General features: G+C 36.9%; 1 protein-coding gene across 1 annotated transcript in view; it reads right to left on the bottom strand.

Annotated features, from left to right (window-relative positions):
* Nucleotides 1–388: 388 nt before the first annotated feature.
* Nucleotides 389–13,966, bottom strand: part of NDUFS4 (NADH:ubiquinone oxidoreductase subunit S4) — a 107,001-nt gene continuing 93,423 nt past the window's right edge. The window contains exon 5 of the mRNA XM_040262270.1: nucleotides 389–611. Within this exon, the coding sequence (XP_040118204.1) occupies nucleotides 508–611 (104 nt within the window). The 3' untranslated portion in view covers nucleotides 389–507. The remainder of the gene's footprint in view (nucleotides 612–13,966) is intronic.

Below are 13,966 nucleotides of genomic sequence, written 5' to 3'. Positions count from 1 at the left end.
CAAAGTTTAGTATGGAACACAATTCATTCAGGTTCAAAAACCTTAGAGCAACAGTTCTAAATAAAGAAGCAAATTTCAATAATAAGGAGATTTGGGCTTAGGTTTATCAGACTGCAAAGTAATCATGAATTTCTTTACCTATGATAACAGGAAAATTTGTAAGACAGTATTTTGATAATGATGGCTGGTAGTTTATAAACACTATTAACTTGAGAATGGCCATAAAAACAAGTATAAAACTTCAATGTTGCAGCTGATTTCAAACATTTTTTTTTAACAGATTTTTTAAGTGCTGAAATTTCCTAGAGGTATGATCACCTGTAAAGGAAATTATAACATGTTTAATTTGGGACATCAAAAAACATTTAAAATAGACACCACAAAAATGTTTCTGTAGTTTAAAGGTCAAATTTATTAGGAGATTAAGAGGTGTATTATACAGAGACTATAAATACTGCACAGCTGACTTTATTCACAGTCAAGTACAGAGATACAGTCCGTGCCAACCTATTTTGTGGATACTCTTGTTCTTTTATTCCAAGAAAAGTTTGCGCCATAAGACTTGGACTTAGGTTTTGGAACCTTTCTCTCCTCAACATCATAGCTCCATCCTAGAAAACAAAGACAATAATAAACCCAAAAGAACACAATTAAAAAGGATCCCTGAAGAACACAGCAAGCAGAGGCTAACTTTCATAAATTTAATGTTCATTTATCAGGAGTATGTGTCAACACATCTTAAGTATAAATACTTAGTAATGTGTTCCTTTCTAATCCTATGTGACAAGAAGGTCTTAACTATTGCCTGAAGATGATTTATCTTAAAGGTTCAAGCCATGATTTAATTTCTCTCTGATGAATATTGTTCAATATTGGTAGTTATGTATTATGTAAAAATTTACATTCCTCCTTGTGGTTTAATATGTGACTTCAGTATCTGAAATAAGGAGCAGTGAACACCACAACCCATCTCACTGCTTTCTAAGAGCTGGTGCCTTTACAACAATTTAGAGCTCACTTGAAGTAATTATAGAAAAACATGTACACAACTATATAAATCAGAGTTGGAAAAGACCATAAGAGATTACTTGGTTCAGCTCCCTTGACTATGACAGGCTACTGATTAAACTCAAGAAGTTTTCAACATTTGTTTCAAGGGCTGTCAACATTAGAATCCCATTCAAGTATCTGGTAACAATGCAAATTCTTAGGCCTGACCAGAGGTCCACTGGATCAGCTCTTGAGGGGGCCTGGGAATCTGCACTTAATTTATTCCAGGAAATTTTTATGCAGAGAAATTTGAGTTGTTTCTGCTTAGTCCCTAACTTGTGTCCGACTCTTCAGCGACCCTCGTGTACCGCAGTCTGCCAGGCTCCTTTGTCCTAGGATTTCCCAGGTAAGAATACTGGAGTGGGTTGCCATTTCCTTCTCTAGGGGATCTACCTGACCCAGGGATCAAACATGCATCTCCTACACTGGCAGGTGGATTCTTTACCACTGAGCCACCTGGGAAGCCCTACCGCTCATCTAATCCGTTCATTCTCTTCTGAGAGTCACCTTCTCTCCAAAGTCCTTCTCAGTGTTTTACAATTTTGAAAACTGGGTTTATATATGTCTATGCTATGCTAAATGGCTTCAGTCATGTACAACTCTGTGACCCTATGGACTGTAGCCCGCCAGGCTCCTCTGTCCGTGGGATTCTCTAGGCAAGAATACTGCAGGGGGTTGCTGTGCCCTCCTCCAGAAAATCTTCCTGACCCACGGATCAAACATCCCTTACATCTCCTGTATTGGCAGATGGGTTCTTTATTGCTAGTGCCACGTGGGAAGCCCCATTTATGTCTATACCTCTGACTTGGGTTTTTCTCCATATCTTTGAAGAACTATACTTAAAGCAGAAGTATATCTTATTCTATTAAACCAAACAAACACTCCTCCTTGAAAATATAATTACGTCCTCCTCCTATTCCCCAGGCTAAGCAACCTATCTATACAATTCACTTTTCTTCATTAGATCCATTTTCCATCCCTGTAATTTATCATTCTTCTCTCCCAGAACTTTCTTCAAATAACTCATCTTGAAACATTTGATTCATGGCTGAATCATGTAGTCATATATAATATGTCCAAACTGAGTATCATAGTCTAATTAAGTAACTTTCTTGATCTTAGTAGTTGTCATGAATTCTAGTGCCCCCAGGTGAGTACAGTATTTGCTACCACAAAGCTTATGTTTCCACAAGCCTCTTAGTTAGAATTCATTTTGCCATAAAAGTGAAACTTAAGAAACTCAAAGTATACTGCTAGTGTGCCTATTTCAGTGTTCTAAAAGGGAAAGCAATTTAATAACTCCACTGCTATAACTCTTTGAAGAAAGCCCATTTGCTATAAGGAAAGGGAGGAGGGAAGAAAATGAAACAAATGTCTTAAAATATCTTCCACAGACCCTGAGCTTATTTGAATTTCAAAAAATTTACTAAAGAGCATAAGAATAGTACCTACTTTATAGGTTGTCATGAAGATTAAACAAACAAATTCATTAAAGCACTTAGCACCTGGTATTTCAGTTCTGTGAGACAGGTATTCTTCTAAAACCTTTATATGAATTCATATTAGTTCCTTTATATAACTGAGGAAACTGAGGCCCAGAATGATTAGGGAACTACCTAGCACAAGGTCACTTTCCTTTCTCAGCTAGGAAAGGGTTCAAGCAGAATCTGAATACACACAGCCTAATTCTGGAGCCTGTGCCTTAAATATACTACTATATTGTTTCTTGTGGTTTAACAGTAAGCACTTGATAAATGTGAAAGCTATTATTTCTCCCTCAAGTTTGATTTTCAACTTACTAGCAGCTTACTTTCTATTGAAGTATTAATGTAAATAAACTTTGTCACATTGTAACCCATTCGTTTTGAATTTATGATGCTTTGAATATAGTTTGGTCTAGTTATTTACTATAGAAAGAGGTTTTGGTAAGCAAACTAATACTATGAACTGAGCATAATTTTAACACTATAAACTTCTCAAGCATTTTCTACATTAATCAGCAAATGGTGCTGATAATTATAAAAAATATTCAGTTCAATAAAGCAGATATAACTATTTACTATACATCTGTTATACATTTAATAAGTACTATCAATTGCTTTCTCTGTGTCAGGAACTCTATGGAAAACAGAGGTGAAACGGTAAACAAAAAATCCCCAAGCCGCTTCAAGTATTTATGCGAAGGAGAAGTTAACTAGTAAATGAATAGTATATTAGGTGTTATTATAGTAAAACAGGGCTTCCCAGGTGGTACTAGTGGTAAAGAACCTGCCTTCCAATGCAGGAGACATAAGAGATGTGAGTTCCATCCCTGGCTTGGGAAGATCACGTGGAGGAGGTCAGGGCGATCTAGGATTCTTGCCTGGAAAATGCCATGGACAGAGGAGCCTAGCAACCTACAGTCCATAGGGTCGCAGAGTCAGACACAACCTGGCACCCACACATAGTAAAACATCCAATTAAAAACACACACACACAGACACACAGACACACACACACACCCCACCCCACCCCACCCCAAGAGAAAACATTTTAAGAGAGGGCAGACAGGGCACCTTGCATCTGAGAAGATCACATTTGAATGAAGATGTAAAGGTCAGAGTTAGTCATGCGGATGTCTGGAAAGAGAGCTTGCAGGCAGAGAACCCAAGTACAAAGACCTCCAGTCAAGAATGTGCCTGGTATTCCACATTCTAGGTCCTGTGCTTTAAATGTAATTGCATTGAGTTTTAAAATTGAGCTCATAGGTTTCTTGGTTTATGGGTTAGGCATTGTAATTATCCTTATTTTATATCTAATTATGAGGAAAAATAGAGGAGATAAGCAGCCTAAAGCCACATTGTTAATAAGTGGCAAAGCTTGGATTTTAACTCAGGTTAAGTCTATGCACAGAGCCACATCATAATAAAACTGTATTTATTTTTAAAAGTCCTGTAACTGTGATTTTTTAAAATCTGTTTCACTCATGTTCTTTCAATCTATGTGATTTCCTAACCATTTTTCCTGTTTATTTTTGTAAATGAGTTGAAAAGACTGTTTTAAGAATCCTTCCATATGTTCCTCCCTAGTTATGAAGCAGGTAAATGGTTTCTAATGTCAATTCTATGTCTGGCTACAATGATTACTGGTAAGTTACCTGAGACCACAGTAAACTTTTATTGCCAAATGATGGGTGAGAGAACTTATCTTCCCTCCCCCTCAGCCTCCCACCCCAAACTCTCCAGACAAGAGAGACATCTTAAGAGGAGCTGAAGAAGAAATGAGAAATATTTAGGAATTGCTATTATAACACACACATACCTGGTAATCACTCATTTACACAGTTAATCTTTCAATCACAAGGGAGAAAAAGCAATTTTTAAAACTGCATCAGAATGCAGACATTAGCTCTATTATCTCTTCTGTCTGTGAAAGTCTAAAAATGTTGTCAGGGTCACTGCAATGTGAGAAGACTGGGGTTTTGTACACATAAAAGAACAACTGGTTTGAGTTTTCTCCTGGTAACTAAGGAGTGAGCTGACTTGGGAATTGTGAGCCAGATTATAGTTGCTGTTGATAGTGATAACAACAATAAATAGAAGTATCATTATAGGGGTTGGAATGTGGATGGGCAAAACACCCCGTGAAAGCAAATAAAACCACACATAGAAGAAACCTATTAGCATTTGCTAATAGTATCCACCTCCGTATTACTTTACCACAGCCATCCATGATTTTAGGGACGTATGGGGGAAAAGTTTCTTTCCCTCACATTTTTCTGGGGAAAACAACTGTGTTCCCCAAACTAGACATGCACCTATGTTTCTCTGATTAAGTAAAAGCAAAGAAGGATATGGGGAAGTCTAATAACAATTCATAATAGAGACTGAAACTCAAGTCAAGGTCTACGTAAATCTCCCTTTGGATTTTTTAGCAAAGTTTTCTACTATATAGGACTGATGTTACAATGAAAATTTGCTCTTTTCTGGAACCCTGTTAAGAATCTGACCACATTTCCAATCATCCTTTTCCAAAGAGTTTACCTTATAGTGCCTGGATGAACAAATTTACTGGTCCCACTAAAAACTTCCTACCATAGTCTCCCCCACATTTTTTGTGATATTGTGGCAATATAAAGGACACTGGAAGAAGCGGTGAGCTTTAGCTAAAAAGATAAAATGACTGTTAGAGTAACAGCACTTGAAAGGACATCAAACATTTGTACTTAATGAGCATGTTACATGAATTGTACTCATCTTTTCTATATCCTATTTGAAACTTCTTAGAAAGATAGATAATATAACTTGCAGGGAATAAAACAACAGGCATTTAAGAATGCAATCTTATTTGTGAAATGTTTAAATTTCCATAGGAATTTCTTTTTCAGCCTGAAAGTTTTCTTTTTTAAAAAGAAATAACTCAAACTTGAGAGTTTTTGAATGAGATTAGGAAAGTGAAAACACATCCTCTGAAGAATGCTGGTATAAAATCAAGGTGTGTGTAGTCGATGACAATGGTTTCATGTGTTGTTCTTCTGCGACACTGAAAACCAGCCTGTCCTCCTCCCAGCTGTGCAACAGAAGATGATCAAAGCAACTGAGTCCAAGGCAGCTGCCCCAGGGACGGGGTAAAGCTCCTAGGGCTGCCGTCACTTCCCACTGAGGAGACCAGCCATATGGCATGGATTAGCTACAAATCCAACCACCGGCACCTACATGATGAGAAGCTGACTCCCTTGGCTGTTTCACACACTGGAATGCTTTCACAAAGATATTTTGAATTTTAAGCCCTAGTATCAGAGAAATACCTCTGGCAAATGTGCCAATAAAGTTAAAATGTGACCTGTAATATCCCATGTTCAATTTCTTTTTCAGAAATTCACCCATTTATTTTGCTGTTCTCCAGACTGTGGCTGGGATATTCTACTTCCTATAACATGAATGTCTGGTGTAATCTCTTCAAATACTACTAAAATACAAAAACAAAAGCCCCTGAACAAAACTAGATCCCAGTAATTTATGAATTCCAAGTATTGTATGAGATAAAAGAAAATCCCATTCATTTTAATTTCAGAACCATTTCACTTACATTCAATAAAGCTGAAATACAGAGAAACATTCATCGGTATTTTTACTGCTTGTGAAATACGTTACCTTTAGTAACCTTGGTTCAAGTCCTGTTAAAGGTCTGTCCCCTCCAGTAACCTAATGGCAAGCTCTGATAATACTCAGAAGTGAATGGTTTAATGATTTTTCCTACTGTGCACTTATGTACAAAGCAAGAACAACCACATAATCTGGCACAGACTGACATAACTGGCAGGCGCTGCTAAGGATAGCAAAGGCTTTGGGAGGCCACACTGATGTTTGTTAGCAGTTGTAAAGTTTCAAGATTCCTCACCAGGCTATGTGCCCATAATATGCCTAGGTGAAAACATAGCATAAACGTAAATTATATTTTAAGGAGGGAAGGTAACGAAGAAAAGCAGCTTTATAAGCATTCATTTTTAAAAAGTACTTCTATTTGAAATTCTCATGTATTTCATTTTGGGAGAGAGGAGAGGTTCAGATCAGAATAATTTTAAAATATCTTGGATCATCTTATAGAAAATATTATGGAGGGTAGATGTATTTTGAAAACATTGACAAAGCAATTCTTTCCACGAAAATTATATAAGATGGATTAGTAACACCTTATACCTGCCACACCTGCAACACCCCCTCCCCACAAAAAAGAACCTTTGCTATGATAGCAAATGCCTCCACAAATTTTATCTGTTCAAATAATATAGTTGCTATATGGCATTACTATTTTCTAGCCACATTATTCAGAATTTGCCACAGAACAAACTGGTTTGTGTTCCAAACGTACAACTGAAAAATTAGTCATTAGAAATTTAGAAACCATTTTTCTAGAAAATGAAACTGTACAGCAATGGTAGAGATCCAAAAATCACTGAGATTTTGACATAATTGATCTGGGTGTGGTCTCTGCATAGGGATTTCCACAATCCTATGTAACCCATAATATATTAGAACCTTACTAAGCTGCCATGTATATGTAACATTACGGGAAAAATTATTTCAGACTTCTGACTGAGAATTTAAGGAATTCATGTCTGTCTCCTTAGTAGTCAAGTTGAACACTTCCCCAGCCAGAAAATAGACGGTACCAGGACTGGGGATTGGGAAGACAGTTATGTAGAAAAAAAAATTTCTGCTTCAATAGAGACTATGCAGTATTTACAGAACACCAGATCATAGCCCTGTTTGTTTTCTTTGAGTTATTTTGCAATTCCAAAAGTTGTATGTACATATAATCTTATTTGCTGATTCTGTATTTGTGATTTGCCTACTAACTAAAATGCATTTGTAAATCCAAAAGCCTCCAAGGGCTCCTCTGACCTGGGAACTCTGATGCTGGCATCTCTTTCAGACTCCCTGCAGGCCACAACGGTGCTTGTGGGTGATGCTTGCATGGTCATTCACGACACGCACAGAGCCGTGAGTTCTGAGTCAGCCAGCACACATGCTCCAGCTGAGGTCAGACAAGGTAATGCTATGCCTTCTTGTTTCAGCTCTCACACTGCAAACAAGTGTCCTTTTTGTAGTCTATTAACAGCACTTTTTTTTTTTTTCATTTTTTTGCCTTTTGTTGGTAATTTCACTGTTTGAAATGACCCCCAAGAATAGTGGTTTAGTGCTATTTAGTGTTCCTAAGTTCAAGAAGGCTGTGATATGCCAACTTGGGTTAGATAAGCATAATCCAGGATAAAGTATAACACTGCTGGCCGTGAGTTCGATGTTCATGAATCAACAATATACATTAAATAAGGCACTTTAAACAGAAACACACATAAAAAACAAGATGATGTACTGATCAGCTGACAAAACTTTGTGATCAGAGGCCCACAGGAATCTTTTTCCCTAGGAGCAATTTTTTCAGATTTCAGTAGTGTTTGTGGTGCCTTTACAGAACATAACTACCATGAGTAATGAGACTCAACTGTACTTGAGGGGTATAGAAATTCTGTCCTGCCTCGTGACTCCCCAAGCCTCAGAAAAACCAGTTTGTCTCCATATGCAATACATCTCAGCATTCTTTCACTTTATATAATTTTGGGCTGTACTAACTTTTCCTTTTAACTGGTTATACCACCAGCATGGGTCTCTTGTTTCTTTAGTAAAATAAATCTTCAACATGTGTTCATTTATATCTCTATTAAGTCATGATCTTATCTTTTTCAGGATGTTCTTTTAATAATTTTGGAGGTGCTACTGAGATGGCTAATAGCAACCAAAGTCAGGAAAACTTCCTTACCAGAAATGGTTTATGTTATTTTAAGCCCAAGATTATTTTTTCTTGGCTTCTGAATGTCAGAACTTTGCTGAATCTCTTGTTTATCAAATTTCAATTTTGTTCCCCACTAATCTGGGGAATTGATTTTTTAAGGTCTGATCAAAATGGATTAATGGTTTTAAAAATCCATTCTTAGAGGAAAAAAGAAAATCTGGTTTGTCTTTTTCTGTATTTAAGGTCTAATGAAGTACTTCCTGAGTAGAAAACAGCTCTTTAATATGGTATGGGCCAGTGAATGTTACAATTCTGTGGCCATTAACCCATGGCTTAAATTGTAGAAGTGAAATAAATTCCCATCTGTCTGCATGTACGCTCAGTCAAATCCGACTTAACTGTGGCTTGCCAGGATCCTCTGTCCATCAGATTTTGCAGGCAAGAAATAGTGGAGTGGGTTGCCATGCCCTACTCCAGGGGATCTTCCCAACTCAAAGACAGAACTCGCATAGCTTGTGTCTCCTGCACAAGCACGCAGATTCTTTATTACTGTGACAATTGTGTCTGTCTGCTGCTGCTGCTGCTAAGTCGCTTCAGTTGTGTCCCACTCTGTGCGACCCCATAGATAGCAGCCCACCAGGCTCCCCCATCCCTGGGTTTCTGTCTACATACCTATTAATTCAGAAATGCATTTACTGCTTATTCTGTGTATAGGTAATGTTTTTTTCTACCTCCAAGTATAATTAATGAATTAAGATTATAAAATACTTTGAATGGGTTCTGTTTTGATTCTCCTACAGAGAAAATACATGCTTGTGTAAGTGGAATATTCCTAAAACAGGAAAATGGAATTTCTAATACTTTGAATGTGCTAAATTTAAAAAGTATTCTTATAGGATCTAACAAACATTTAAGAATTTAAATTCAGGTAGTATTGGTAAATGTTTGGCAAATGGAAAATTTAATTTTCTTTAATAAAAACAATTATGTTTTCTCTAATTTATCAGTATTAATATAACACAAGCATAATTTTTATTCTACATGGCCATGTTCTTTCTAAATTAGCACGTGTTTTCTGATCAAATAAGCTAACATTATTTCTGTTTAATGTTTTACAATCCTGCAAGATGCAAATTTTTGTTTATCCACAATGATTCCCTGTTCTGACAATTTCAACATTAATTACATTTTGTAATATGCACCTTGAAAATTAATTTCTATGATCTTTAGGTAACTTAAAAACCTAAATGGTATTAATGGATACTTATTAATACCTAAAAAATTTTTACAATAAAATACTGAACCATTGATTACTAAGCAAAAATTTAAACTTATTTACTTTTGCTTTTTTTTTTTTAATGCTACAGGGAGGCTGCATCTTTAAGTCTGTTAATGGACATGTTCATTTTTGCCATTTGGATAAGTTGGACTATAAAGAATGCACACAGTTGTGGCAAGTTTTGTTATGTGTATTTATCAACTTTGCCAGTCTACTAAAATGCTGATGTGTAACAGTTTTCATCTCTACTTTTTCTATGAAATCAAAGTAACTTTGGCTAAAAGATAATTAAATGTACATAAATGAAACACTACTGGGAGTGATGGTGGAAAGGGGGTGTAATCTTGTATACAAAGTAATGTGTTGTGTTTCTGGTTTACTAAGGGTGGTGACAGTGGTGAAGAACCTGCCTGCCAATGCAGGAGACAGTTGTGAGTTAGATCCCTAAATCCAGAAGATCCTCTGGAGGAGGGCATGGCAACCCACTCCAGTATTCTTGCCTGAGAAAGCCCATGGACGGAGGAGCCTGGTGGGCTACAGTTGATAGGGTCACAAAGAGTTGAACATGACTGAAGCGACTTAGCATACTCAGAAGAAGGGAAAAGATAATAGTTCTAAAGTAAAAAGTCTGTTCCAGACTGAGAAAGGAACAGTGAAGGACAAAACTTGAATGGGTACAGAAAGTTATATAAGATTTATAAAAAGTAAGTTTTATGTACCTTAGATTACAGTGTATCTGGAAAATAAGTCTGAAAATCTATGTTGCTGTTGTTCAAACTGACTCAGTCGTGTCCGACTCTTTGCGACTCATTGACTGCAACATATGCCAGGCTTCCCAATACTTCACCATCTCCCGGAGTTTGTTCAAACTCATGTGTATAGAGTCGGTGAAACCATCCAACCATTTCATCCTCTGTCGTCCCCTTCTCTTCTTGCCCCCAATCCCTCCCAGCATCAGAGTCTTTTCCAATGAGTCAGCTCTTCACATCAGGCAGCCAAAGTATTGGAGCTTTAGCATCAGTCCTTCCAATTTAGGGTTGATTTCCTTTAGGACTGACTGGTTCGACCTACTTGCCATTCAAGGGACTCTCAAGGGTCTTCTCTAGCACCACAATTCAAAAGCCATCAATTCTTCAGTCCTTAGCCTTTTTTATTGTCTAGCTCTCACATCCGATACATGGCTCCTGGAAAAACCATAGCTTGACTATACAGACCTTTGTCAGCAAAGTAATGTCTCTGCTTTTTAATATGCTGTCAAGGTCTGTCACTGCTTTTCTTTGAAGGAGCAAACATCTTTTAATTTCATGGCTGCAGTCATTGTCCATGTGATTCTGGAGCCCAAGAAAATAAAGTCTGTCACTGTTTCCATTGTTCCCCCATCTATTTGCCATGAAGTGATGGGACCAGATGCCATCATCTTAGAGTTTTGAATGTTGAGTTTTAAGCCAGCTTTTTCACTCTCCTCTTTCACTTTCATCAAGAGGCTTTTTAGCTCCTCTTCACTTTCTGCCATAAGGGTGGTATCATCTGCATATCTGAGATTACTGATAATTCTCCTTTCAATCTTGACAACTGTGCTTCATCCAGCCTGGCATTTTGCATGATGTACTCTGCATAGAAGTTAAATAAGCAAGATGACAATATACAGCCTTGATGTATTCCTTTCCCAATTTGGAAACAGTCCATTGTTCCATGTCCAGTTCTAACTGTTGTTCCTCAACACAAGTTTCACAGGAGGTAGGTTAAGGTGGTCTGGTATTCCCATCTGTTTCAGAATTTGCCACAGTTTGTTGTGATCCACAAAGTCAAAGACTTTAGCATAGGCAATTAAGCAGAAGATGTTTTTCTGGAATTCTTTTGCTTTTTCTATGATGGAATGGATGCTGGCAATTTGATTTTTGGTTCCTCTGCCTTTTCTAAATCCAGCTTGTACATCTAGAAGTTCTCAGTTATGTACTATAGAAGCCTAGCTTGAATGATTTTGAGCATCACTTTGCTAGGATGTGAAATGAGTGCAATTGTGCAGCAGTTTGAACATTCTTTGGCACTGCCCTTTGTTGGGACTGGAATGAAAACTGACCTTTTCCAGTCCTATTGCCACTGCTGAGTTTTCCAAATTTGCTGGCATACTGAGTGCAGCACTTTAACAGCATCATCTGAGAAGCTATGAAATGTATTAAAATCTTACCAAAGTTTGTTCCATTTTGATGGGCTTTTTTCATTAGGTTACTGTTTATTGCCTTCACCTACAATAAGAAGGGTTCTACTTTCCGTCTAATCTGCCTAGACAACAAAGATTCTGTGGCTTACCAGAATAACGACTTTAAGTACTGATAACTTATCTAAGAGCTAAAGTTCTTTACAATTAGGCTAAGTTCTTTGTTTGTAAATTTTTATCACCAAGCTGAGCAGTCAAATACTGTTTATCAGCCACTTCTGATCCTATTCTTTCCTAAATGTTCAAATCTTTTGAAAATTTTTGATTTTTGCCTCCTCCAAATCAAATCTTAAATGTAAAATAAAACAGAGTATCTGTGCACCTAAAACTATCTTTGTGATATTCCACAGGCCCTCTGGGAAATCTCAAAGATGTATTCTTTCAACTTTGTAAAAATAAGTGCTAGAAATAGATTTATTTGATGTGTTACAACTGATGAGCTACATGGGAAGAGCTGTCAATTTGGAATAGATGCTTAACCATCATGAGGTTAATTCTGTTTGGATAAATGTTAATGATATTTCTCAAATTACAAGCTATATGCTAAGTTTAGAGATTTGTCAATACCTTCACTGTTTATGATAGGTTTTATTTATCTGAGCTCTGGTGCCTGATATCAGAAAATAGTATAGGTTATCTTTCAGAATTTCAGTTATTTTAAAAAATATTAACTTGGTTGCATCTTTAGTTCTTTACTTTGTATCTTTTATATTCTTTAGTTTACTTCTTGTATCTTCTAGGCCAGTATATGCCAACTAGAAATTCATACTACATATCTATGGAGGTTTATTAATATATAGACATACAGGACCTACCCTAGAATAACTGGATCTTTTAACTTGATTTTTTGGGGGTATATTCTTAACTATATGTTTGGTAATTCACGGTATATTATGTCTCAGGATTACTGTAACATTTTTTTTCCTCTGTAAAGAGTATGTTTATTTTTATAAATTAGGTGAACATTTGCTATCTTCTTTGAAAACAGGCTTGTTAACAAATTGAATACAGATATTTTGTAACACTTGTTGGAATGCCTTTAAGTTGCATTATTCTTGTTATGAACTCCCAATCATATTTCACTTTTGAAATTTATCTAATGTTATACATGGAAGTTCAGTTCAGTTGCTCAGTCATCTCTGACTCTGCAGCCCCATGGACTGCAGCACGCCAGGCTTCCCTGTCCATCACCAATTCCCACAGCTTGCTCAAATTCATGTCCATTGAGTCGGTGATGCCATCCAAACATCTCCTCCTCTGTCGTCTGCTTCTCCTCCTGCCTTCAATCTTTCCCAGCATCAGGGTCTTTTCAAATGAGTCAGTTCTTCACATCAGGTGGCCAAAGTATTGGAGTTTCAGCTTCAGCATCAGTCCTTCCAATGAATATTCAGGACTGATTTCCTTTAGGATGGACTGGTTGGATATCCCTGCAGTCCAAGGGACTCTCAAGAGTTTTCTCCAATACCACAGTTCAAAAGCATCAGTTCTTTGGTGTTCGGGAAAAAGAACAGTAAATAAGGGTGAGATTATTAGGCAGATTTAAGTCACTTCCTTCTCAATTGATAAGAGTTTCTAGAGATAAGGTCATCCTCCTCTTTTCAGGTGCTTCCAGAGATACCCTTACAAATGGAAATTTCCCTTATGTATACAAATACTTCTTACAAAAGGGGAACTCCTACTTTGTTTTGAGAGTTTTCCCCAAGTCTGCAATTTCTTAGGGAAAAAAAAAATCAGCTTAATTAATATGCCAAAGAAACACTTTGTAGTGGAAAATTCTCCCCATAGAGTAAAATAAATACTTTATGAAGAATTTTATATATATTGAGTCATGACATACTTTTGTTTTGAAATTTGTCTTTGTCTTTGTTCATTTTAGTTTCTGAAAGTTGTTTTTTAATGAATAGATGGATGTAAGGTTGAGACCCTCATGAGAAGGTTAAAGATAGGTGGAAATCCAGACCTTGCTGATGGTGTCCACTTCTGAGATAATTCTAAGTTCTGGTTTGCAACTCCCAAATTAACTCTATATTTTCCTGAATCAGTGCTTCCACCTTCTGTAACTTTAGAGGTGGGTTTTTCCTTCCCAATACATCACGATGGAAGTTTCACTGCTTATTCTCTGTCATCCTGTTTACTCCTGAAGAAAA

The sequence above is a fragment of the Oryx dammah genome, unplaced genomic scaffold (assembly GCF_014754425.2).
Source record: "Oryx dammah isolate SB20612 unplaced genomic scaffold, SCBI_Odam_1.1 HiC_scaffold_20, whole genome shotgun sequence".
Lineage (NCBI taxonomy): Eukaryota > Metazoa > Chordata > Mammalia > Artiodactyla > Bovidae > Oryx > Oryx dammah.
Note: the sequence above shows the minus strand (reverse complement) of the source record. Positions and strands in the feature narration are given on the sequence as shown.